This window comes from Eubalaena glacialis, chromosome 17 (genome assembly GCF_028564815.1).
Source record: "Eubalaena glacialis isolate mEubGla1 chromosome 17, mEubGla1.1.hap2.+ XY, whole genome shotgun sequence".
NCBI classification, from domain to species: domain Eukaryota; kingdom Metazoa; phylum Chordata; class Mammalia; order Artiodactyla; family Balaenidae; genus Eubalaena; species Eubalaena glacialis.
The window spans coordinates 50,114,014-50,141,571 of record NC_083732.1 but is presented as its reverse complement, the minus strand read 5'-3'; the positions used below and the strand labels follow the sequence as shown (position 1 = coordinate 50,141,571).

The following is a 27,558-nucleotide window of genomic DNA, read 5'->3' as shown; positions in this document are numbered from 1 at the left end:
TTGCATATTTTTTTATCTTGCTGGATAGTACTAGTAGGGGAGTGTTATATATACTTACTAATAAATGGGTTTATTAGGTGAGGACAATAAATGGCTTACTTAAGAATTTCGTATCCAGCCTTCTAGGGATGGTAATATTTAAGAACAATGGGAAAAAAACCAAACCACGTTTCTAGGAAACAAAGACAAAATGAACGGCTTTTAAACTGCTCAAGATATTGAGCTAGACCTTAAATTTCAAGGCAGTTCCCTTCAAGGAAAGCATTGTTAGATCCTTAAATAATTTAGGGGAAAAAAGTGTCTCCTAACAATGTCACAGATGTGTACATTAAAATCTATAGTTATCAAAAAGAAGAGCTAGATAAAAGATTAAGCGAAACAAATGCAGCTTTTATATAATGCACCTTGGTAAAAAAGGATTAAAAATTTTTCTACAGTCCTTTCACTTGCTCAAGTACCTTCATCAACTTCCTTTCCATCATGGCGTGAACTGTTTTGCACTGCTTTAGCATCTGACTTTGATTTCTTCTTATTTTTCTTTGACTGAAAGCAAAATAGAATGTTACTTAATATTTCATTATGTTTTTGAAAAGGTAGGAGTCAGTAAAATACATAATGAAATGTATGATGCTGACAACCAAAAAATTTAATGTTTGATTAAAAAACTTAACATATTAAATGGCAATAATAGTATGAGGTTACCATTTATTCAGTGGTTACTATATAAGTACGTTACATTCAATTCTTTATTCCTTAAAACAAGCTCACTAGAAAGGTATTATTCCCATTTTAGAGATTAGGAAACAAAGACTTAGAGATGTTAAATATTAAATAGGCTGTCTGGGTTGCATTAAGTTAATAAATTAGGAAATAGGTCTAACTGGCTCCAAGGTCTGTGCCCTTAGACATCATGCTATCCTAACTTACATCATAAATAAGGCACTATAACATGATGTTTTCAGAGCAATAAAACGAAAACCTATTGCTAGTGGTCAGAAGGAAAATGATGTACTGATTATTGGTTTCTTGATTTCGTAAAGCAGATTGCTGGCATACTCTTTGCATAACAAATTAATGAGTCAACTATACAAAATAGACAATATTTTGTCAGTTTCCAAGCAGTGTGAAAATACCTAAGATTTGTATATGGTAGATGTATAGTAATTCATTAAAGAAAAAACACCTACACATATACAAGATATGGACATTTTTGGAATGGCTTTCCAATTCCCTTCTGCTAATATTTTCTCCCCTCAAAAGTTTGCTAAAAACTTCATAAAGCCATGATTTCTATATTTAGATAAGTGTTTCCAGAAGAGAACTAATATTTAAAAACATAGGTTTTATTTATACTTTGTATTCACTCATTTAACTATTTACCGAGATTGGCTATGTATGTATTATTGTGCACTATCTTAAAGTTAAGTTTACAACTAAAAAGAAATAGGGTAAGCAGTAACTGACAGTTTGAGTAAGCAATAAATGACAGCTAATTGCTTCTTATCAAGAAACTACTTGCAAATATTCTCAAGTGGCATGGGAATACATAAAAACTATTAAAATGTTTTCTTACGTTCCCCATAGTTGATTTGCATCTGTTTCTTTGCATGTTCTCATTATCATTAACATGTATCATGTTTAAGGTACTGGTTTATTACCTCTACCAAACCAGGCTCATATCCACTTAAAAAAAATTGAGATATCTTTTTCAGTGTAGTTCAGCGGTTTTCAGTATCTTCAAAGTTGCACAACTATCACTGGAATCTAATTCCAAAACACTTTCATCATCCCTAAAAAGAAACCTGGGACCCATTAGCAGTCACTCCCTACTACCTTTTCCCCACTGGCACCCACCACTGATCTACTTTCTGTCTCTCATATCCACTCTTAAGTAAAGATGTAACACACTGAGCATCTATCAGTTACAATCTAGAGCAAGGGTCAGCAACCTTTTTCTTTCTTTCTTTCTTTCTTTTTTTTTTTTTTGGCCGTGTGGCTTGTGGGATCTTAGTTCCCCAACCAGGGATTGAACCCACGTCCTCGGCAGTGAAAGCGCAGAGTCCTAACCACTGAACTGCCAGGGAATTCCCAGCAAACTTTTTCTATAAAGGATAAAACAGTAAATATTTTAGGCTTTGCAGGCCGTATGGTTCTATATGTAGCAACCAAATAATTCTGCTGCTGTAGCATGAAAGTAGTCATATACCATATATAATTAAATGGGTGTGACTGTGTTCCAGTAAAACTGCATTTCTAAAAATAGGAATCTGGCTGAATTTGGGGGTCAGAGTTTGCCAACCCCTGGTCTAGAGTAGTACTGTCCAACAGAAATATAATGCAAGCCATGTATGTAATTAAAATTTTTCTAGCAGATATTTAAAAGTTAAAATATGTAACATTAATTTTTATATTTCACCCAACGCATCCAAAATACTATCATTTCAAAATGTAATCAATATTAAAAACTATTAATAAGACAGTACAAAAAAGAATGTTAAATAGCCACACGCGGCAAACAGCTACTATATTGGACAGTGCACACCTACAGAAACTAAAGTAAGTACCCCCGCCTTACAGATAAGGAAACCTGAGGCCATAAAGAGATTATATAAATTGCCTAAGATATAGTGTTAAGTGTTGAAACCAAGACTAAAAGCCAGTTCTGACTCCAGAACCTTGCCTCACAAATACTTTTCTTTCTGACTCTCTACATATAATGCCAAATATAAATTCAATCATGTATTAGCTATGTGATTCAGGGTTGAATCACTCTAAACCCTTTTCCCCAACTGTCATATAGGACAAAAACTCCTACTAACTTCACGTAAGGTTCTTTTAAGGATTAAATAAGATGTGAAAGCAGACTGCTGACTACAAAGCCGCATGCATAAATCAGCTTATTTTTAAAAGAGGAAAGCTATGGAAAAAGGACAGGAATTACATTCACACTGAAATATACTATGATTTGTCATTAAAATAAAATCTGCAGAAAAGTAAGGGAAATTATCTTGATTTAGGCTTCCATCTTGTTTGATTTTATACTATTACCTTTAAAAGTAACCTCACTTTAAAAGTAACCTCTCACTCAGATGAGACTTAGTAACATAATATACTATAAAAAGTTTTAAAGTAAATATGTATACACACTACTAACTGACCCAGCCATCCTACTGAGGTGAATGTCTTACTTCTGATCAGCTCCATTACAGCTAACAGTTGAAGGAAAACTGAGAACGTAAGTTCTGCCTTCCTGTTACCCATAGTTCTTCCCCCCCCCCCCATTGTTGTCAGGCTTCACCATGGAGCTGGGTGGATTATTAAACTAGCCTCTCTTGAATGGTCTTCATACAATCAAGATTTATTAAATACCTACTATGTGTCAGACATTGTTTTAGGAGCTCAGTATATAGAACTAAATAAAACTTTCTACTTATGGAAAGTGTACTATACTAATCTAACAGGAGAAACAGACATGTAAATGAGACATTAGGAGAAATTCTTAACTTCAAGGGCTTCCCTCCCATTGTTCATCTCCCAACATATCTATACCAGTCCAATTAATTTACATTCCCATTTAAAAAATCCCTACCATTTTCTACCATCTATAAAGTCTAATAACTTCCTCATATGATACAGGTCTTCCACAAATTAATCTCAACCGTATATTCTTTTATTCACATATATAATCATTTGGTTCCAACACGACTGTCATCTCTAAATATTCTTGTCTTTGCCCAAACTTTACTGACCATGAATTTTCTCTCAAAATAAAGTACGGTAGCCTGGGTGCTTAGGGTGACTTTCTTTGTACCCTTTACCATGTACCCCCTCCCTCTACTGATGTCCAAGGCCTAGAATGATGTGCATTATCTTTTCTTAACCCAGCTCAAGTTCCACCCCATTTGCTTTATCTCTGTCATTTTCCTCTCCCCAATTAATTAATTAATACCTTTTAACATCCTAAATAAGGATGCCAATGACTATATATAAAACATGAGTAAAGCTTAATATTTTGATTAAAAAACAGTATAAATAGAAAGCCTAATATTTTCTTCCTTCATCCCAATGGATCTTCTTATGTATTCCAATTTGGAGAGTACAGTCTTTAAAGCACATGCTAAAGTAGTTCTAAGACTATGAATAATTTGCTCTCAAATTCACAGAACTTAAATATAAAAAAAAATATGAACTGGTTATCAAAGAAAACACACAAAAATAACTTCCATAATTAAGCTCATCTTTTAATCTTAACATAAATGAACACTCCCTAATATTAGACAATACCCAAATAAGTGCTATCATTTATTAGAGTGGCAAAAGGTATACCTTGACAGCAAAAGCAGATCTATTCAAATGGCTAACTGCTCTCTTAACAGATACTGCTATTTTAAAGAACTGCAAAGTATAAAGAAAGGCAGAACAGTGCCCAATTAATGCTGAAAAGATTAACTTAGGGAGTATAATCTAATATTTGCATTGCAACAAAACTATCAGAAGAGGAATACTGTACAAATTTTTAGTTAAATGATACTTTATTTTGCAATTAGCCATTTACACACAAGGTAAGTTGCCAGGTTCTGAATGTAATCCTTATTCAATTTATTAATTCTGTAATCTGAAAAGTACTAGTCCTTAAAATTTGGGGGAACTGACCTCTCTAATACAGCTCTGTAATGATCTAAAGTCTCTGCTGGTAATGTCAGGAGTGATAAAGTAAACAGAGCATGAAAAAGAGGAATGCTGAGTATTTTCTAAAGGTTAGAAATGGATACTAGAGTGCTCTGGTCTGCTGACTAGTGGCTGGTGTATAAGGTTTTTCATTAACTCATGGCAAAAACTTTTTTCCGAGATTTTTGTTCTTCTTCCATTGTGTCAAAATCCCTTTCTTTCTTTGCAATGGTGACAGTGGTTTTAAAAATGTACTTGTATAGTATCGCTTATATGTGGAATCTAGAAAAATGGTACAGATTAACTTATTGGTAAAGCAGAAATTGTCACAGATGTAGAGAACAAACTTACAGTTACCAAGGGGCAGTGGGGGTGGGACAAACTGGGAGACTGGGATTCACATATACACACTATTATTGTATAAAATAGATAACTAATGAGAACCTACTGTTTAGCACAGGGAACCCTACTCAGTGATCTGTGGTGACCTAAATGGGAAGGAAATCTAAAAAAGAATGGATGCATACACGTATACGTACACATACACGTATACACATACATATACATGTACGTATAACTGATTCACTCTGTTGTACAGCAGAAACTAACACAACATTGCAAAGCAACTATACTCCAATAAAAATTAATTTAAAAAAAATCAGCAAAAAAAATTAACAAATTAAAAAAAAATGTACTTGATGGGATTTCCTTGGCAGTCCAGTGGTTAAGACTCCACGCTTCCACTGCAGGGGGTGCGGGTTCGATCCCTGATCAGGGAACTAAGATCCCACATGCCAGGAGGCACAGCCAAAAAAATAAACAAAAATAAAAGTGTACTTGACAAAATTAAAAGTTGTTAGTGAAATTTATTTTGAAAAGTTTTAGCAATTGCCACTTGAAAAGTCTGAAAACCATTGCTTTAGGATCAATTTCATCCACCTCCTGCCTAAATGTGGCAAGTCCCTAATTTTATACTGCTCCACATTTTGGCACTATTTATTTTTCTCACTTGTCTCAAACATACAGATGAGTTGGGCATGGTTAAATGGCAAAGGATGGATGGCCCAAGAGGCATACGAATTCCATTTCTCTACTCTGTCTGAACTAGCAGTTCTTAATCTTAGTAACTTGGTGACACAATATCAGGATGAGATTAATTATGAAAAGTATCACAAACCTTTTTAAAAGTAGACAGGCTTGCAATTGATTTCCCCCATTTTGGGGAGGAGGTATGATTTAAACTAGACTCAGCATCTCTCCACTCACCACTATTCTGATACATTTTTGTTGAATGGAAGTAAGGAGTAGAGATGCAGGTGCAAGGAAGTGCCCACAATTAGCACTTTACCTCTTTCTCCTCACCCTGGTTAGTTATTTTCTTTCACAGCATTTATCACCACCTGACTTTAGAGACTATACTTGCTTGTTTTTAGTTGTTTTCCCCACTAAACTTCATGAGAATAGTGACTCTTTTATCAACCATTTTATCCTGTTTTATCAACCATTATATTCCTTGTGTTTAGAATAGTATATCCTGCACATAGAAGGTATTCCATTAATATTTTGTTAATCAATGAAAGAGCCTAAATTTAGACTGCATTACATATAGCCCTGTCTTCCCAACTCTCATTGTCCCCCCAAATAAAATCTTTGAGCTATTACATTTGTATACTTGATTCATCATCCAAGCCATTAAATTATTTAAATATGTTTGGTGTGAGCTCATAAGTTATGGAACACTGCATAAGCAGCATGGTTATCAACTCATAATCTTAAAAAATTTACAAGAAACATTTCTTAAGAACTTCTTTTATCTAGCCCTGAACTCTTTCCCAGATTTGGTTCTCACATTTCCAATAGCCTAAACTAATTCCACTTGGAGATTCCACTTCCATTCTCACTTCAATCATAGCATTATAAAATACAAATTCACCATTTCACTTTTGACCCCCTCTTGCCACTTCCTGCCTGATACAACCATAGTATCGTGGAAAAACGATGGGTTAAGGCAGACGTCCCAGTTCTGGTCTCAGTTCCACTATTCATTAGGCGTTTAGACAGAAAAGTCTACGGGCAGAAATGAGGCTTCTCTGGTAAGATAGTCCCACTTTTATTAAAAAAACCCACTTGGTTTACCTTAAAGAAGTTCTTGAAAACTAATTCCTTGGGTGAAACCCAAGAAATCACAAAGCTATAGACTGTGGCACAAGGGAGCCTGGAAAGTCAAGAGTCCAAGACCTAGAGAATCAGATGATATTAAAGCACTCCAGATAATGAAACATTTTAATGAACCCAAAAGACTGTATCAGGAGTTTAAAACAGGGGTTCAGCAAAAAAAGGGACCAGATAGTAAATATTTTAGGCTTTGTAAACTATAAGGCCTCTCAACTTTGCTGTTGTATTGCAAAAGCAGCCACAGTCAATAAACAAATGAATAAGCGTGTCTGTGTTCCAATAAAACTTTCAACAATAGGCAGAGAACCTGATACCGCCAGCAGGTCATGGCTTGCCAATCCCTGGTTTGAAACTACAGTTTCTAAGATGTATTATGGAACATAAAACAAATGTATGTAAGCTCCCTGAGCATGCAGATTTTTCTCTATTTTGCTAACTGCTAGAGTTTATGCCTGTATAAAATCTATGCTGCCTCAGAATAATTTTGTCTTTGGTCTTCTAAACACTAATCACTCAAACTTCTTGGTCATAGGATACTCTTTTCTACTCTTAAAAGGTATTGAGGGGACTTCCCTGGTGGTCCAGCGGTTAAGAATCCGCCTTCCAATGCAGGGGACGCAGGTTCGATCCCTGGTCGGGGAACTAAGATCCCACATGCTGCGGAAGAGCTAAGCCCGCGCACCACAACTACTGAGCCCGGGAGCCACAACTGGAGAGCCCACGTGCCACAAACTACAGAGCCCATGTGCTCTGGAGCCCGCATGCCACAACTAGAGAGCCTGCATGCCACAGCTAGAGAGAAGCCTGTGCGCCGCAATGAAAGAGCCCATATACCGTAACGAAAGATACTGAGGGCTGCAACTAAGACCTGATGCAGCCATAAATAAATAAATATATATTTTTTAAAAGTATTGAGGATATCAAAGAGCCTTTGTGTGGGTTCTATCTATTGATATCTACCATACTGTAAATTTAAACTAAGAAATTGTTTAGCTATGTATTAATTTATCTCAAAGAATAATAAGCTAATTATATAATTATACCTATATAAAGAACTATATTTTCCAAAACAAACATTTTAGTGAGAAGCATGTCATGTTTTACATTGTGCAGATATCTTTTATGTCTGGCTCCATTAAAAAAACCTGGACTTGCATATCTGCTTTTGCATTAATTTACTGTGATATGTTATTTGATTGAAGCATATGAAGAAAATATGGCTACACATACACGTGGATGTGTAATTGGAAAAGGGAGGACTTTTTCAATAGTTTTTTTCAGATAATTGTGATATTCTTGATAGTACATGAAAGATTAGCAGTTGCCAAGGGGAGGAGAGGGGAAAACGGGGAGCAACTGCTAACAGGCACAAGATTTCTTCTTGGGAAGAGGAACATGTTTAAAAATTAGACTGTGGTAATAGCTGTACAACTCTGTAAACACACCAAAACTGTACACTTGAAAAAAGTAAGTTCTATGGTATATCTCAAAATAAAGCTGTTTAACAAAAAAGAAAGAAAACTAGGGGACTTCCCTGGTGGCGCAGCAGTTAAGAATCCGCCTGCCAATGCAGGGGACACAGGTTCGAGCCCTGGTCCGGGAAGATCCCACATGCCGCGGAACAACTAAGCCTGTGCACCACAACTACTCAGCCTGCGAGCCACAACTAGTGAGCCCATGTGCCACAACTACTGAAGCCTGCGTGCCTAGAGCCCGTGCTCCGCAACAAGAGAAGCCACCGCAATGAGAAGCCCGCGCACCGCAACGGAGAGTAGCCCCCACTCGCCGCAACTAGAGAAAGCCCGCAGGAAAAGACCCAACGCAGCCAAAAATAATAAAATATATAAATTAAATTTAAAAAAAAAAGGAAAAGAAAGAAAACCAAAGTGTCTGGAGCTTAGAGAAGGTAAGAGGTAAGAAAAGAGACTTGAGCCACAGTGCCATTGGATTATGTTCAAGATTGTCGAGTAATAACAACGGGAAATCATGAAGGATTTTAGGTAGAGGAAGGAAAAAATATTACATCAAAACTTGTCAAGTGGTAGTTTCTTAAAAATTGTTGCAATGTGGAATCTGAAACTACATCAATGAGCTTTCTATACTTTACTACATTAAAATCCATTGGTCTACCTTGCACCTTAAATGAATCTTTTATACTTGTCTACTTTTGTAACATGCAAGTATTGAGCGTTTGGAAAATATTGATTCACTGAGTTACATACATCTTCCAAAAGGTTAAAAAAACATTCTGGGGGGCTTCCCTGATGGCGCAGTGGTTAAGAATCCGCCTGCCAATGCAGGAGACACGGGTTCGAGCCCTGGTCCGGGAAGATCCCACATGCCGCGGAGCAACTAAGCTCGTGTGCCACAACTACTGAGCCTGCGCTCTAGAGCCCACGAGCCACAACTACTGAGCCCGCGCGCCACAACTACTGAAGCCTGCGTGCCTAGAGCGTGTGCTCCGCAACAAAAGAAGTCACCTCAATGAGAAGCCTGCGCACCACAACGAAGAGTAGCCCCTGCTCGCCACAACTAGAGAAAGCCTGCACGCAGCAAGGAAGACCCGACGCGGCCAATACATACATACGTACATACATATATACATAAATAAATAAAATTTATAAAAAACAAAAAAACAAAAAACATTCTGGGGACTTCCCTGGTGGTCTCCCAGTGGTTAAGACTGCACACTCCCAATGCAGGGGGCCCGGGTTCGATCCCTGGTCAGGCAACTAGATCCCACATGCATGCCCCACCTAAGATTTCGCATGCCACAACTAAGGAGCTGGCGAGCCGCCACTAAGGAGTCCGTGAGCTGCAACTAAGGAGCCCGCCTGCTGCAACTAAGACCTGGTGCAACCAAATAGATAAAAACAAACAAACAAAAATCCCAATCCATTATATACAATATTAAAAAAAAACCAACACATTTGTTAGCATCACTGCTGATCTCATCAGCAATTCATTAAGTACTGGGATGTTGTCAAGCTCATGGTGGTAGACACAAATTTTCCAAATGTCTAATTTTCACTTGGCAACAAATCATTTTATCATTTTTAACAGTACTATCAGTTGTTTTCCTTGAACTGTCTTGATTATTTTTGAGAAAATGTCTACAAATACCCAACTCTAAATAACCATGGCCTATCAGTTGTTCTCTCAAGTAAAAATGGAGTAACAAGAAATAGGTGGCTAGTCCAGCTTGCAACTCAACTGCACAGGTGTTTTTCCTCAAGGCAACCACTGTTTTTCAGTACAGAGCATACTTTATGCATACTTCCCATTTCATCATACAGAATAATTAAACGGCATGTATTCAGAAGTCAATATTTAATCAAATGAATAATGATCATTTTTTCAGATTCGTCAAGGATACTCAAGAGGAATTAGCTTTTTTATTTTTTTTTTCCTTTTTATTTTTCCAACTGTAAGTGGATTGCAGTAAAGAATTCAACTACAAGTAGCTTGGTGTCACTGCCTTTATTTGTACTAAGGAGTCAGTAGTTTTACTCACTACTTCTTTTGCACCATCAATGCAAATATTAACACAGTGGAAAAGACAAACAATGTCTTAATTATTCTGAAAACAGTTTTGTCTTCTGGGACCCAACAAAAAGGTCCCTAGAACCCCTTCACAGGGGTCCACGGACCACACTTTGAGAACTGCTACCTCAAAGAAATTGAGAGAGCATTACTTACTAGCTATGTGATCCTGGGCAATTCATTAAACTTTTTTCAATAAGCTGTATAAAAAAAATGATAATACCCTCCTCCCTGTGCATTAGGATTAAGAGATGTGAAAACATTTTGTACTCTGTGTAGCATCACGAAAATGTAAGAACTTGTTAATATTTATAATGAATATTTCAGTAGGACACCACTGACTTTGTCTGCAACAACCTGATGGTGACCAAATTTTATACATTTTTGCTTTTGCTATTTTTCTTACTAACCATCTTTACACTTCTATCTTAATTCAGACCTTTACAATCACAGATGCAATGCTGATTTGTTAATCATAAATGTTGCTGCCAGCTGAGCATATCTAAGTTTTTATCATACCCCACCCCACCCTGACCAGTCAAACCTGTCTAGGGCTTTCCCTTGAGTCTGAATATGTTGTTTTGTTTCAGCTGAACAATGACTGTGTTCATTTGTTTCTCTCCCCTGCCAAAATTGGCCTCCGCACTTCTACTCCCTGAAATACCATCCCCATCCTCAAGAGTCCAATTAAGTCAATCTTTTCTGGCTACCCAAATAGGATAATCTTACTTCTCTGAATACCTGGCACTCAAGGCCGTATGTTACCTGGTGTCTTCTCTCATGCTTGCCTTTCCTTAACTAGACTGTAATCTCTCTGAGGGTAAGTACATCTTACGTTTCTCCTTATTCTCTTCATCATCAAATGGCACAATGCATTCAGCCTGGCTAATGATCCAGTGTATACTCTACTAGAGACTAGCATCAATGAAGCATTAACCTTCATATCCAAATGGACCTGGTAGCTTAACTTGCTTTATAGACCCAAAATCTATAGCTCTTGTCATATACGGTTTTTAGACAGTTTTATCTATAAGGCTTATTCAACTGACAGGACAAGGTATTCAATATCACTGCATAGAGTGCAACTGCTTTACGGGCAAACTGTATTTCTTAAAGTGTCTAACATGGCTCTGAGAGGAAAACAAATACATAATAATACATATTAAGGTGCATAAATAGACCTAAGATGTTTATTTACGAAAAAAGACAGTAAGAAGTCTTAAAAAAACCCCACATATTTAAAACACACAACAGCACACAGCACAATAGCATAAAAAGTTAACTGAAATGAGAGTCACCTGGACTGAACCAAGTTAAAAAGCATAAATTCAAGATGTAGGAGTCCGAAAAGAAACATTAAGCATGAGTGGTAGCATTTATTATTATGCAAAAAGTCAAATCAAATAGGCGACAAACCAAAGGTAGAAGCCTTGCGCTAAAAAAGCAATGGCAACTGAAAGGAGGTGGTTCTGTCAAGTGATTAAACAGCGCATGGGCTTTGGCATCAGAATAAGCTGGGTTCAAATCCCAGTTCAGAAACTACGTATGAAATTAGAGAAATCACACAATCCCTCTATGCTTCAGAGCCCTTATCTGTAAATGGGACTAATACTATTTGCCTGGAAGAGTTTTTGAAAGGATTAGAACTAATACAGAGCAGTAAAAAGCACAGACTTTGGAGTGATGGGTCTAGGTTAGAACTGACTGTACTTTTAAAAGCTTACGTAACTTAAGCCTCAGGTTTCTTATTTGTAAGATAGCTTTGATACCACCTCCTCAGCATTCTTGCGAGGATAATTAAAGTAACATGTATAAATATTCTATAAAGTCTTAAAAGTACACCCAGTAAGTGCTCAATAAGTTGTCCCTACTATAAGTAAATATATTTACTTATAATTAAATAAGTAATTATGTATGAAGTAAATATGTACGATATATACACATACCTCACCTTGCACAGTGCCTGCCATGTTATAGATACTTAACAAATGTCAACCATTATAATTACTTTCTAACATAAGAGATTTCAGAATGATTTAAAACTTTAAACTATGGTTTTACATCCCGATACATACAATCTATATATAATTAATCAATCAGAGATGAATGGTAGTTGATTAATTATTCCAACTACAGATTTTTCAGGATAATTCAGGGAGTGGAAGCAGGAGTTAAGTATAAAATGCTCACTAGTAGAGAGAAAGCCCAGGAACAAGGAAACACTAGATGGGAGAAGTGTACATCTACATTAAGTATATAAACTATTCACAGTGTAAATTCACAATCCCTAAATTGTACGCTTATTTGTTAACAAAAGTAATTTACTATTTATTTTTCTGCCAAAGGCAAAGTCGGACATATATTTAATTCTTTCCCACAACCATCCTTCATTTTAAGCCATCCTACCTGCAGCTGTCTTGGCCCTAGACCAATTTCACCGGGTTACAGGGCAGAATTGATCTCACCAGTTCTTCAGTGGTATTTTGAAATTGTGAGCATTAAGAAACTGTACCAACCACTTCACACCACTACTCTACGGGGCTGGAGTTGTGGCACCTTGGTTCCTAGAAACCACTTACCTACCTGTGGTTGTTTTTTTGTTCGTTTTCCCTGAAAAGGAGTTATGCATGCAAGGGTTAAAAAAAAAAGTGGGGGGGGAGGTTGCAGTTTTTAATGTACCAAAAAGAATTAAATAAAAAGTCTCTCGCCCACAGCAGGAGGTACCACTGTTAACAGAGTCTTGTACACTTTGCCTACTTACAAACTAAATTAAGTCAAATAAAAACGGGTCGGTTCTAACACTGGCAACTGGAAAATGAATAAAATCCCAGGAATGTACCATTAACGGGGTATAATAGATTGTCTTATTTGAAAACTTAAGAGTGCACATCCAAACCTTTTAATAATGACCTGAGTACAGAATATTTTCCTTTGTTAAACAAATTCAAATTGTATCTAATAAGTAGATGATTATGTCGCTGTCACAATAGAAATCTATATTAACACTTAATACCATAGAACAATTTTGCCAAGCTTTTCATGCCAAAAGTGCACTATTAACAAAGGTATCACAATTTTGTTTTCCAGTAAGAGGTATGTTACATATCTGGAACCTTACTCATATAAAAGATGTTCAAGTCATGAATAAACTGTTTCTGGCAAAATGAAAACTTAGTAATGTCACGGCAATGTTTAAAATACTTGGTGATACATCCCTCCTTAAAAAACAAACAAACAAAACCAACTTACTCAAACCTCCACCACCCATCCATCCACTATGATAAATTCAGATTTTTAGTTTTCCTTAAATGGGGGTGTACATGTAACATTTTATATGTCACTCTTTTTATTAAGAGCCTTGCATATAATTTCACATGCTCCCAACTGACCTTTTCATTTTTCTTGTGTGTCTCTAATGGCTGCTTAGCTGCTGCACTCCGAGGAGTTCGGACAACCTCTTCCTCAGCCACTTCGATGGTCCGTCCGTTTGGCTGCACAGCAACAATAACGGATTCTGTTATCAAACTGCTTGGCAGAGCAAATCAAAGATTTGTACTCAGGACACAGAATATACAACAATCAAATTCTACCCCCGACCCAAATTAAAGACTTTTGTACAGCTGTGTTATCTAAGACTATTGTCCCTAGGAACTACATCTTGTAATATAATAAAGAATGAACTTATAAGCAAAACTGTACCACAGATTTATTTTCTGATTTCACCCAGGCATCAGTACCTCCAACAAAAAATAGTGGAATGGAAGCAGGAAAAAGAACTAAATTGTATTTGCATTCTGACCACCAATTGGCTGTGTAATCTCAGAGTATTTCACTCGTTATCTTTGAGTCTTGTTTCTACATCTATAAAAATGATAGGTCTGATCTATTCAAAAAGTCCACAAACTTTTTTGGTAAAGGGCCAGATAGAAAATATTTTAGGCTTTGTGAGCTATGGAGTCTCTGTCGCAACTACAAAACTCTGCTACTGTAGCACAAAAGCAGCCACAGACAATACATAAAGGAATGAGTATGCCTGTGTTCCAAAAAACCTTACAAACACAGGTGGAGGGCCAGATTTGGTCCATGGACCACAGTCTGTTGGTCTCTGTATTAGATCATCGCTAATGTCCCCTGTAATCCTACAATCTAATAGCTCTACTATTCTAGGATTAAGAAGCTTTACTAACCCGCTGCCACAGTTTAAAAAGGCTACGTCAGTTTTCCTAACATCCCCAAAATAAAATGACAGCACTTAGAGGTGTTCATGAGTAGAATTAAGTCTGTGAACACCAATTCTGGCTTTTAATCAGAATCACTAGTTTGGGTATTTTTTTTTTTTTTTATATGAAGCATTTCTGAGCCCCATCACCAGAAATATACTTAGATTCAGAACTTTGAAGAAAAGGGCCCAGGTATCTCCCAGGTATCTGTATTTCTAACCTCTTCTTTCTGGATCTTACTACTTCTTTTCACTTGCCCATTCCTCTCATATTCAACACAGTAAGTTAGTAAATCAATATACTAGTTTAAATTGCTTTATTTCTAGTTCTTGCAGAACAGATTTCCACCAGATTACTTATTACAGCAGACCTATAGTCATGAAAACAATATGAATGTTCAAAGTTTTTCTAATGTGACATTACCTGCATTTGTGCAAAATTATCAGGGATATGCAGTTGAAAAGAGAAACCATTAATATTCCAAAACCCAATCTGCAGTTTTCCCAAAGATTTATGGCAGAAAAATCCAAACAAAAGCTGTCTTTTAGCTGATTAAATTCCTAATTAACTCAAATTTAATATGCTGAGTCTTAAGCAACTTGTTAAAGTCAGACAGCTAATGTTGAAACCAGGTGTCCTCACTCTCGGTTTGGTTTTCTTTCCTCTGGGCTGTTTTGCCACTTTAATGCTGTCTCTTCTCATTTCTCTGTGTTTATGTATATTGGGGGGGCGGGGAGGGGTGGAGGAGACAATGCATTGAGAAAGGTCAGAAACCCCAGAAAGGAATTTGGGCTTAGAGCCATATCCACATCAGGAATATAAAACTTTATTTAATCCTACTTTCCAGTATCACCATCTTACTTGTCAATTCTCGTACGCCATTTCTTACTTCAGACTAGTCAAACTTACTTTTTCTGATTTTCTGGGGTCGTCCTCACCTTTCCATGTAAGCTTTACTCCAACTGACCAATCTTACAGCTCTAAGTCCACACAGTTTCCCTCTCTTCACTTGTGGCAGCTCACAAGCCTCACATCTGTGAAACTTCATTTAACTAATTAATCCCTTCAGCAAACTATCACACTCACTTATATGATACCTCCATTTTACTCATGTAAATGACTAAATTGAGTCATTTTAATTTATATACTAACTGTAAAAAGGTGAAATTAAGTGGTTAAAAACTATCTTAAAAACCGCTAAAAAGTTCAATGCAATTCCTTTGAGACAACTGCAAACAATGCTGATAGGGCCTCCCAAATGAAAGATGAAACAATCTTTCCTTCTGGACAAATACAAAGTCTGAAGTCCTCAATCAGTGACCAACAGAGGAACACTCAGTCTCCATTTCATAGGCTCTGCGATGATCAGCAAGCCAAAGGTGGTCCCACGTTCCAACCTGTGCCAATTTTACTTCCTTCTTTGCAACAACTTATGTAGTGGCTAGAACTGCAGCTGTTCCCTCTGGTCTATGCAGATTTCCCAATTTTCCACTAACTTTTGGGCTTTATATAGGTCTCATAACTATTGGGGTTCCATAAGTCATCAACAGCTCCCCACAAATGCCTGACACCATGAAATAATAAGCCCCCTATCCCAAGGGAAAAGTCAACAGCATTCTTAGGTAGCAGGAAAAGAGGATACACTATGGTGGTTGTGCCTCTCCTACCCATCAACAGCACTAATCTGATCTCTACTAGCTGGTCAAGGAAGCCTTGTCCTGGTAAAGCATTAACCACATTTAAATTAGCAAATCCCTAAATGGAAGCATATTATGTAGACCTGCTCACACGCAAACTAACACTTTAAATCCAATGTGACTTCCATGCTGGGTTTTACATGAAAGTATCTTCTCTGACCATAGAGACTTTATAATATATATGGTGTTGTTTCTACAGGTTAGAATTACATGGGCCTCTCACTGCACCCCGGTTTAAAATCCTCTGGAAAATTCTGACGTGTTCCCCTCCAGGGCCAACCAAAGTTAATTTTATATATAGCATGCAATCTATATTTTAAATTAGACCACCCCAAAATGTCCTTCAAATTTGGTGAAAATCAACCAGTAACAGAAAAATGATATAATAATTTCTTACATGGATAAACTTGTAGACAATGCCATGTCAGCCTTATTATTAAACATTCCCTCAACTCCCATCCCAGATCCTTTTAAAAAATACATTCACAAAAGAACGTGTGTGTGTTGGGAGAGTGATAAGGCAGAATGAAGACACCTAGCTGACAATGAGGAAAATAAAATGGAGGAGGGGGCCACACAGCAGGGGAACAGGGTCTTATTTGATAACTACTCAAGGAAATAAAATTCTTCACGTTAGTCAATCTCCAATTTACTAATTCCATAAACATTTATTAAGTACTTAAGCACAAGGCACCTCGCTAGGGACCTCAGGGACGAGGACATATGAAAAGAATCTGCCCTCTGGGAGCTTTAAGGTTCAGAATAAGAAGATATGTTTAATAATAGACTTCTACTCCATTTGAGTGGCCTATATATACCTGTTAAACTGATTCTAAATTGCAGAAGAATCTATAGCTAAGGTAAGCATAAACAAGGTTTAACATTTGACACTTCTAAAATGAAAGCATTTAGAATCCTATTCTCACTTAGTTATATAAATTTTATTTTTAGCCACGAAATGTAAAAACCATGACTTCAAATTACTTGGAAACTTAAGTTTATTTATTTTTTCTTAATTTTTTAAAAAAATTTATTTTATTTAGTTTTAGCTGTGTTGGGTCTTCGTTGCTGCGCACAGGCTTTCTCTAGTTGCGGCAAGCGGGGGCTACTCTTTGTTGCGGTGCATGGGCTTCTCATTGCGGTGGCTTCTCTTGTTGTGGAGCATGGGCTCTAGGCGCCCAGGCTTCAGCAGTTGTGGCACGTGGGCTCAGCAGTTGTGGCACGTGGGCTCAGCAGTTGTGGCTCCCGGGCTCAGCAGTTGTGGCTCACGGGTTCAGCAGTTGTGGCTCGTGGGCTCAGCAGTTGTGGCCCGTGAGCTCTAGAGTGCAGGCTCAGTAGTTGTGGCACACGAGCTTAGCTGCTCTACGGAATGTGGGATCTTCCCGCACCCGTGTTCCCTGCATTGGCAGGCGGATTCTTAACCACTGCACCACCAGGGAAGTCCATTTCTTAAGTTTAGAAACTAGAAGGATAGTCTACTAACTACCAAAAAAAAGGGGAAATATGAAAAGACTATGGGCTTTGGAGCGGACAACCTGGGATTAAGGCCCAACTTCCATATTTAATCACCGTGACTTTAAGCATTTTCCTTGACTTAACCCTCAACTTCATCATCTGTAAATACGAAGAAAATATGTAACTTGTCTTATGTAACTTGTTAAAGTGACAGTAAATGAGAAAACATGTGAAAGCATACTTTACTTGCTCAAGAAACAGTTTCTTCCCTTCAATATCCTTTCCTCTCCAAAGCTATGATGGCCCATATACTCATCCCATGTTCCAGCACTCAAGCCATTTTTCATACTAGCAAGCTCAAAATAAATGTTAAGTCCTGGTGGTCAAGAGGGCTAACAAACTGTACATGTATCCAGTGGGCCCAATGCTCCAGACACAAATTCTTTTGGGAAGTTAACAGAATACAAATGATGAGTAAATGTATCCTCTCAGAGGCTAGAAATAGTCCAGGTTTGCTCTAGAGACATGTCATACTATCTTTCTTTTTTAAAAAGCTGCTTATAGTTTCACTGTTTTCTAAAAAAAAATATTCATTCATGTTCATTCACTCAACATCCAGTAAGTGAACTCAGTAGAGTAATATGCAGAACCCTTAAAACCTTGAAACAAAGACAAGTGAGGCACAATTCCTGCCCTCAAGAAGCTTAGACCAAAGCAAAGGAAGAACACGATAGCACACACTAAAATACCAGACAAAAGATGTACTCTGCCTCCCCCACCCCACCCCCGCCCCTGTCCCCATTCCCCAGCCTCTTAAAGGAGAAGAGTATGAGTTTTGAAGGCAAGCTGAGACCACGGTTGAATCCCCAAATGTCTATCACCCTGGACAAGTTACTACTTCACTGGAGTCTCAGTTTTCTTAGCTGGAAATTATACTGAGCATACAGGAAGCGTAAGACTACGTATTATGTCCATGATAAAAAAAAATAAAGGCAAGACATCATGGAAATTCAAGAGATATCATCTTTAGCTGACAGACCTAATAATTTCCAAGTATCCGCCATGTGCCAAGCAGATGCATTATCTCATTTAATGGCAAGACTTAGTCTTGGTCAGTTTCTTAGTTTTAGTTGTGAAGAGTGCTGATACATATTCAAGATAGAACAATTTCTTGTCATTTATTTGAAAACACAAATTGTGTGTTTTTTCCTGCCAAATGTTGTGCACATATCAATTACATAAACTAAACATACACATAAACTACAGCTTCAGTCACAGTAATTTACCAACTTATTTTTAAATTCAACCCCAATTTTAAACTCCTAAAAACTAAGAGGATAATCTTACAAATATGGCCTATAAATCAAATTTGCAAAATCTTGCTATATATCCTGAGATATTTCCTTTAGGGTAAAGATCCTTGTGCCTTCTCAACAGCTAGCCAAAACTAAATCCTCTTCAGGGATTCCAAAACATCTCTTTGTTGATTGCATCAGGGATGCTCAGGGCTACTTTTATAGGTTAGAGAGATGACATTCAATACCTATCACATGGCCAAATTATTCTAAAGATGATTTTTGAAACACTAAATACAGCATTGGTTTTCAAGGTTTTATGTCAGATGGGTACTGAGGTAAGAATTACAGGTGATACAGCAGACACATATACATGTAATTCTTTCTCAGATCCTGATGGATGCCTTCTGGAACACTGGCATTCTGTGAACAGTTTGAAAACCACTAGCATAGTTGGAGAGAAAACAGAGTAAATTTAAAAACTGGACAGGAATTCCCAGGTGATCCAGTGGTTAGGAACTTGGTGTTTTCACTGCCAAGGGCCGGGTTCAATCCCTGGTAGGGGAACTAAGATCCCACAAGCCATGTGGCGTGGCCAAATAAAACTGGTCAGATAACACCAAGTCCTCACAGAGATCTTATCATTTTGTTTGAATAGTAATAATAGTAACAATCATTTAAAAATGCTTTCAAGGCTTTCACAACCTTGAGAAGTAATACATTACTCAATAAAGCCAAAGTGCAACAAAAACAAGTGTTCGGAGGGTTTATTGCTGCTCTTGGTATTTAAGATGAGCACGACTATTTAAGGTCTTTTGTGTCAGAACTATTGAAGGTCTTTTCTGCAAGGCCTCTGGCAGAAGAAAATGACAGGATGAAAAAGTCCTGTCATGTAACCAAACAAATGGAGCCAAAATTCTGGAGCTTCTGTAAAGGTCATTATAATTTTCAGCAGAAACTTCTGATTCTAAAAGTAAAATTTAAAAGCAACAAAGTTGTAACTCACTGAGAAAATTAGATTTGTTCTCTGAATGCAATATAATACCCTGGAACATGCTATCAAAATGAGAGTTTACAAAAAAAAAAAAAATCAGAGAGGTATAATGGAAATAACAGTGAGTTCTTAGACTAGAAATCAGGGTATTGTTTTGCCTTTGAAATGCCTTTGCTCTATGACCTTGAATAAGTCACTTAATCTCTCTGAATCTCAAGATTCCTTTTTGTAAAATCAGGAATGTTTGTTTTACCTATCAGGATTTTTAAATCAAATGAGTATTCTTCTAAGACTTAAAACTAAGAGGACTAGTGACTTAAAGGGAAAAAGAAAATCCTGCAGATGACACGAAACTTTAGTAATACCTGGGATGACATGGCAAAACCACCACCTATGAATAAAAGACATAATTCTATTGAGAATATCTTAAAAGACAAATTTATTTAGCCCAATAACAGATTAGATTATTCAACTAAACAGTGAGATGTCATTTTAGATACTTCATTCAGCATTTAGTTTAACAAATAATTATCAAAGGCTCTTATATGCCAGTCACTGCTTGCTATCCCATATCAAGGCTTATAATCTAGTGGAGAGAAAAGACACCGAGCAAAAGTAAATGAATAAGTTACTAGACAACTTACAAACTACAATAAAGGAAACACATATAAGAGGTTAAGACAGAAAATAGAAGGGGATGCCTATTTCAAATAGGGTGATCAGGAAAGCATTTTCTGGGAAGGTGAGTTTTAAAGTGAGATCTAAAGGCTGATTAGAACAGTGGGGTCAAGATGGTTCCAGAAGTGTTAATAACAGCTCACATAAAGGTACGGGGTTGTGAGAGTTTGAAGAACTGAAAAAGATTACTATAGGTGAAGGTAGCAAAAGAGAGGAAACCAACTCAAAATTGCTTAGAAAAAAAAGCAGGTGCTGGGCCATATAGGAAAGAAGTTTAGATTTTAAATGCAAAAGCTACTGAAATGTTCGTTTTAGACAAGATGGTGACTTGTTTTTAAAAAGACTCCTTACTAGGGTGTTGAGGAAGGACTGGGGGCAGCCAACAGAAGCTACTGTTGTACAAGTGAGTTAAGGTGATAAAAGCTGGACTAAATATACGTTTTGGAGATAAAACTGATGGTACTTGCTGAAGGATTAGGATATGAGGTGAAGATGAGGAGGTAAGGAAAAGAGAAGAACCAAGAACGATTCTTAGATTTTTGGCTTGAGTAACTGAAGGAATGGCAGAGTCATTTACCATTTACAGAAATGGGGAAGACTGGGAGAGGGCAGGGAATTATAAGCCCTGTTTTGGCGATGTTAAAGTTTTTGAGACAAACATCAGGTTTCTAATTGAAGAAACCCAGTGTACATCTAGACATGAGGTTTTGGAGATGAGAGGAATAGTCCAGTTACAGATACAGGCAAATAAACAGTTGATCACCACTATTTGAAGATTCCATATTGGCAAATTTGCTTACTCACTAAAATTTATTTCTAACCCCAAAATCAATACTTGTCATTCTTGGACATGCACAGAGCTGTGAAAAGATCTGAGTCATCCTACAAGCACATTCCCAGGCAATGCTCTGCCTTCTTGTTTCAGCTCTCATAAAAAATATAAAATAAACATAAAAAAGAGAGACCAACTCTAGCTGGGGAGCTAGAGAAGGCTTTATAGTAAAGGCAGCAATGTAGCTGGGCCTTGAAGGACAGGTAGAAATTGGTAGAGATACAGAAAAAATAGGCCTTTCAGAAAAAATAATATGAATAGAAGAAGATAATATGAATAGACACTGATGTCTAGCTAATGGTAATGTCTTGGGGGTAATGGTATGAGATAAATCTAAGATGGGGTTAGATCATGAAAAGGCTTGAGTGCCATGTCACTGGATCTTATTCAGCAGGTGTTGGGGAACTACCGAAAAGATGTGAACTTGAAAGTCACATGATCAGAGTTGGGCTTGAAAAGATTTAGCTGGCATAAGTGGGTAGAAAGGATTGGCAACAAAGGGACTGGAAGCACGAAAACCAGTTAGGATGCTGTAGGACAGCCTAAGCAAAAGGTAATAGAGTCCACAAGTAGGGCAGCGGCAGTGAAACTGGAAAAGAAGTAATGACTACAAAAGACACAGCATACTATTAGAATGATTTATTGGCTGTACAAAGATGGACCTTACAAAATTTTAGCCAGAGGAGGCAAACACAGCCATTTTCCACTGTAAAAATAAAAAGGTGGCTCACATGGAATTTACTAGGCATGAAAAATAGGAGTATGTTGCATAAATACTTTGGTGGGACATCTTACTATATTATGCATTCAATAATTACTTATTGACTGCCAGCACTGTGCAAGGTTATACAGTAGCAAACAAGACAAAACACTACTCATTTATTTACTGAGCTTATAGATATTAACAATCGCACTATGGCAAGTCTTTATGAAAATTCCTAAACTAATATGAAAAAAACTTGTCCACTAAAATGAATTTTCTTTGATGATGATCTTGGTTACCTGCTTCCAGCTGAAATTCAAAGCAACAATGGTTAAAGACCAGTTATCTGAGATCTTACATCCATCCATATCACTGCACAGATTAAGTCAAGCGAAAAATATTTACTGAGTGCCTATTTAACACTCACAATGAACTAGGTGTCATGAAAAATACATGTATGAAAACAATGTTTTCCAAAAATCCCAAGAGCTAAGCCCAGTGAAAAGTGCTGCCCCCTTCATCACCCCCTTCACTTTTAACAGGGGAACGAACTGCAATTCATGCCCCCCAAAACTTATGGCAAGAAATTAGGGGATAAAAAGCAAACCGATATAAGAATTAAGAAAAAAAAAAAGCTTATGAATAGATTTTAAAAAGCTAAACGACATCTACTCTACAAATAAAAGAAGGCAACTAGAAACAAATTTTGAAAATTCGAGTTGTAAAATTTGGAATGATCTAAGAGAAAACTAAAAAGGATGGACTGAAAGGACAAAATATTTAAACAAATATGGAATGTCCTTTTAAAAAACTGTAGTAGTTGACATCACTGATTCCACTTGAATCAGAATTAAGTATATCTTAAAATGTTTATCAGAATGATGTAGTAATAAAAGATGGATCATAAGATTAAACATGACTCCATTTAGAAATCTCTCTTATACTATGGATCTTATGGCCCTATTGCAGTGAATGATTTTCAAACTCATAGGCAAGGGAGCTTGTTAAAAATGCAGATTCCCTGAACCCAGTTCCACAGATTCTGAATTTACGAGATCTGTAGTAGGACTCAGGAATCTACACCATTTAACAAGCATTCAAAGTAACTCTATTGCAGGGACTTCCCCTGGTGCTCCAGTGGTTAAGCCTCCATGCTTCGAATGCAGGGGACGCTGGTTGGATCCCTGGTCAGGGAACTATGATCCCACAGGCCGTGTGGCACGACCAAAAAAAAAAACCCAAAAAAAAACAAACAAAAAAAACCCCAAAGTAAGTCTATTGCAAGTAGTTAGGGTTAACACTCTGAGGAATCCTGCAGTGTTTTAACTCAACTAAGATCTTCAATTTATAAACAAGATAAGCTAATCGGAGCATGGTTAAATGCCTTACTCAAATTTAGAGGCCTAATTCCTGCCAGGCTGACAGAGTTAAGTCTTCCTCCCCTGAGCCATGGCTGCTTCTTCAGTCTCTCCCACTATCCTGCTCCTCCCCACTTTCAAAGTCAAATTCTGTGATAAGGTTTTTCCTGGCCACCTGGGCCCACACTAGGGTTTTTCTGGTATCTTTTTCCACAACTGGAATAAGCAGCTCCCTGGGGAAAAACTAAGCTTTTACTTTTGTATTCCCTTCACTGTGAGACATATTCCTTTTTACTGCCTTCAATTTGCAAGCAGTATCCTGCTTTTCCCCAAGTAAATATTTAGCACAGTGCAAACCATATGAGTACTAACTAAATAAATGGAAGCTTATTATTTCTTAACCCTATAAAGCAGTGTTTTTCTAACTGTGGGTCATGCCTCACAATCAAATGTGAAACCAATTTAGTGGGTCACAAATATCATTAAAGAAAAACAAATAGAATAGTTTGATACATGTGTGGGGGGTATTGCAATGTAAAATGTTTTCAATGTAGGTTGCAAAAACGTTTGAAAGCCAGTTTTGTGAATGCTGATGAACTTCTCCAACACAACTTTACCATTAGGTAGGCAAATACGTTTTCTCACGCCATTCTCCACTCCCCAAAGCTAAAACTGGATTTATTTATTCATTCCCCTTTCCTTAACTCAAATGAAAAGGAGAAGGAATAAGTACTAAGTTTGATAAGCATTTTTCACAGCACAAGTTCCACAGGAGCCTGTCTGTGCTCCTTCTTCAGATGGGTCGTCCAAGTGTTGTGATGCACTTCAGGTGGGCTCTCGGAGCACCTGTCTCTTGACCCAAGTCTATCTGAAATTCCAGACGTCCCAAACAGGGCTTCGAAATGTTCACATCCTGCTTCATCCACACTGGTCCTAGGCTTATTAATGTATGTGTTTTTTTCAAGATCACCTTCTTTCCTGTCTTGGAGCCAGGTTCTTTATTTCCACCATAACATTACTTTCTGGTAATCCTTGATACTCTCTACAAGTTTAAATATAATTACCTATGTTCCAAATCACTTGTATTTTCTCTTCTCCTAACCTAAGGTGGTATTCATACTGACAAAGTTGTATCGTTTTCCAGGTCTTGCATGTATCTTGCATCCTCTTAATCAGCAGGTCTAATCTAGACATAATAATGCAATAACGGTGTGACCTGTCACATCTCTACTACAGCCTTATCCTTTGTACTGTTACCAACCATACTCTCATTACTTTAGCTTCAACTCAGATCTCACTTCCTCCAATAACTTGCCTAAATCCCTCCAATGGAAATAGTCTCCCACTCTCCAACCCTCATGTATACTGCTCACACCTCTACAGCACCTGTCAGTCTACAAAGTATTAGAATTATTTTTGAATCTGTCTCCTGTATTAGTTTCCATGACTGACTTTTAACTCTCACGTGTATACTTCTCACTGTCCAGCAAACATCAGAGCGCAGTTCACACAGTATTGTACTTTATCGTACTGAAAAGGGGAAGAGCTAAATCCAGTGGCTATAAAAACAGGTTAGGAGCTGCTTCTCATTTTGCACACCCTCCATACCCTGCTCAACTGCACGGTATTTTTTTAAAAAATGAATAAAACCATGAACGTTCCAATGGGAGAACCGTGGGGAAATGGCCATAAAGGCCGCAGAAATAAAACGGGAAGGCATGATAAAACGGCTGTGATGCTCTCTGCATTTCCACACGTGGCCCGGTAAATCGGTGCCGGAACGCCTCGCGCAGCCTGCGCCTTTCTGCTCTGTCATCCCTTTACTCTATTTCAAAACCGCCCACACCGCTCCGCCGAACTTGCCTGAGCGCTCTCTCGGAGGGCCCCGGAGCCCCGAGTACCCGAGAAAACAGACCCCCTCTTGCCTTGCTCCAGGTCCGGCCTCCACTTGCCACAGGCACCGGAAGGAGAGGGGGCCACCGTCTCCCTTCAACAGTCCCAACTAAAATGGAAGCGCGTCCAGACCTGGGTACCTTTAAGCCTCGAGTCAGCCCCGGAGTCTGCAGGCCGCCGTATCTCCCCATCTCAGTGTGACCTCAGCCAGGCTGTGCCTCCCCGGCGCAGTCTTGCCACAACTTCCCCACCTTCAGGTCCCATCAGCCTCCGCACACACATGCAGCCGACCCAGCAGGCCTCGGGGACGTTGGCATGTCGTTCCGGCGGTCAAGGTTCCCGAGAACGACCTGACCGCCGGGCGCTTCTATTTAAACATACCCCGCACTGTCTAACTTCCTTCCTCTAAACTCATCTTCCCCACCGGTCCCATACTTCCTGAGTTTCCACCGTTCTCCAAGAAACGTGTCCACCGATCACCTCCTCCGCCTGGGGAGACTGCGTCCCGGCTCTCGACTAAGCTCACTCTTTTCCTTTCCCATTCCCGGCTGGGGCGGCTCGCGTTTGGCCTCCCGCAAGCTCGAGGGGCTCCACGCTGGCCCCTCGCCCCTACTCTCCCGCCGCTCCTCCCCTACTCACTTTGGGCTTCTCCGGCAATTTCTTCCGGTTCTTCTTCTTCTGCTCCTCGCTCCTGAGATTCTTCAGCACGCCTAGGTCGTCAGAGGCCGGGCCCGGCGCGGCCGCCGCCTCCTCCCGCTTGCGGGGCGGGCTCCTCCGCTTCTTGCGGGCGCCGGCGCAAGCCGCGGCCCAGCCGTAGCCGAGCAGGAAGAGCAGCAGGAGCCCGAGCGCGCCCATGCCCACCAGGATCACCCAGCCCGGGTACCGTTTCGGCTCCAGCCCCAGGTCGAGGCCCAGCTCGGTGCGCAGAAAGCCTAGGCCGACCGAGAGCATTTCCTGCAGCCGGGCTGAGCCCTCCTCGGCCTGCTGGGCCAGCTCGTCCAGCCAGCTCCGTGTAGCCATCTTCCCTCCCGTCAGGGGCACTCGCAGAATGACGCCGGGGCGCAGAGACGCCGTGGAACAGTCAAGGGAAGCAAGGAAAGGCCGGGCCGGACCGCCTCAGGCCGAGCGCATTGCGGCCGCCCCTCGCGCCGGAGCCGGCGATCGGCCGCTGCCGCCGCCAGGAGGACAGGGGGCTCCCAGTGCCCCCCGTCAGCCTCACTCCGCCGCCGCCAGGAGGAGGGGGGCGGCGGGAGGGAGTGTCTCCAGCGGCGGCCGCTAAGCGGCGTCTCCGCGCCAGGGCCAGGCCCCGCTGTCCTCCCTCGGCGGAACAATGGCGGCTCCGGCCGCGATCCACGCAGCGAGCGTAGACTAGGAGCAGGGCAGCGGGTCACGTGGGCGCCGGTGGGCGGGGCGTGGGGTGTCACGTGGGCGCGGGCGAGGCCGGGCGGGGCTGGAGCCGTTGGAGCTAGCGCGCCGCGGCTGCAGTTGGCGGTGACCCTTTCGGGCCTGGTGGCGGCGCCGAGCGTTGGGGATCGGTGACTCTGGGCGGGTGGCTGGGAGGGGTTAACCGGAGGAAGTCTTTGCGGGATGGCTGGTGGCCCGGAGCTAGGAGACGTGGCGCTTTGAATGAGTCCAGGGGAGGGGCTCTCGGCGAAGCCTGGGGGTTGGGGGGTGTGGAAGAGGGCGAAGAGCGAGGAACCGGGTCACGGGGTCTGGGTCAAAATTGCCCTAGTAGCTGTCTCTTTTCTCCATTCTTTTTCTGGTAGTGGTGTCGGGGTGGAAGCGGCTTTTTCTCCCTGGGTCACCGGTCGGCTAGATGCTTCCAGGTGGGCTCATACGAGTCTGAAACCGGTCACTCTTCTTCCAGCGCATAGGTTTAGTTCACAAATTGGGTTTGTCTCTTCACGGCCAACTTAGCCACATTGCGTGTCTACCATTTGCCTGCCTGGCTAGGGCGCTTTTGCGTGGTTTCTCTCCTTCGCTCTTGCTCTCGCTGTTAGTCGCCAGAATTCAAAAGTTGGAAAGCCCGTGGGCAGTATTCTTTTCC

The 27,558-nt window shown here is 39.6% G+C and overlaps 1 protein-coding gene across 4 annotated transcripts in view; it reads right to left on the bottom strand.

Annotated features, from left to right (window-relative positions):
* Positions 1–26,896, bottom strand: part of MTDH (metadherin) — a 53,919-nt gene extending 27,023 nt beyond the window's left edge. For 2 of the 4 annotated variants that reach the window (XM_061171646.1, XM_061171647.1), the window contains exons 1-3: positions 26,151–26,896; positions 13,776–13,877; positions 459–543 (exon numbers count right to left, since the gene is read on the bottom strand). In XM_061171646.1, the coding sequence (XP_061027629.1) occupies positions 459–543; positions 13,776–13,877; positions 26,151–26,531 (568 nt within the window). In that variant the 5' untranslated portion in view covers positions 26,532–26,896. The remainder of the gene's footprint in view (positions 1–458; positions 544–13,775; positions 13,878–26,150) is intronic. The other 2 variants (XM_061171644.1, XM_061171645.1) reach the window with 1 other exon arrangement.
* Positions 26,897–27,558: the final 662 nt, after the last annotated feature.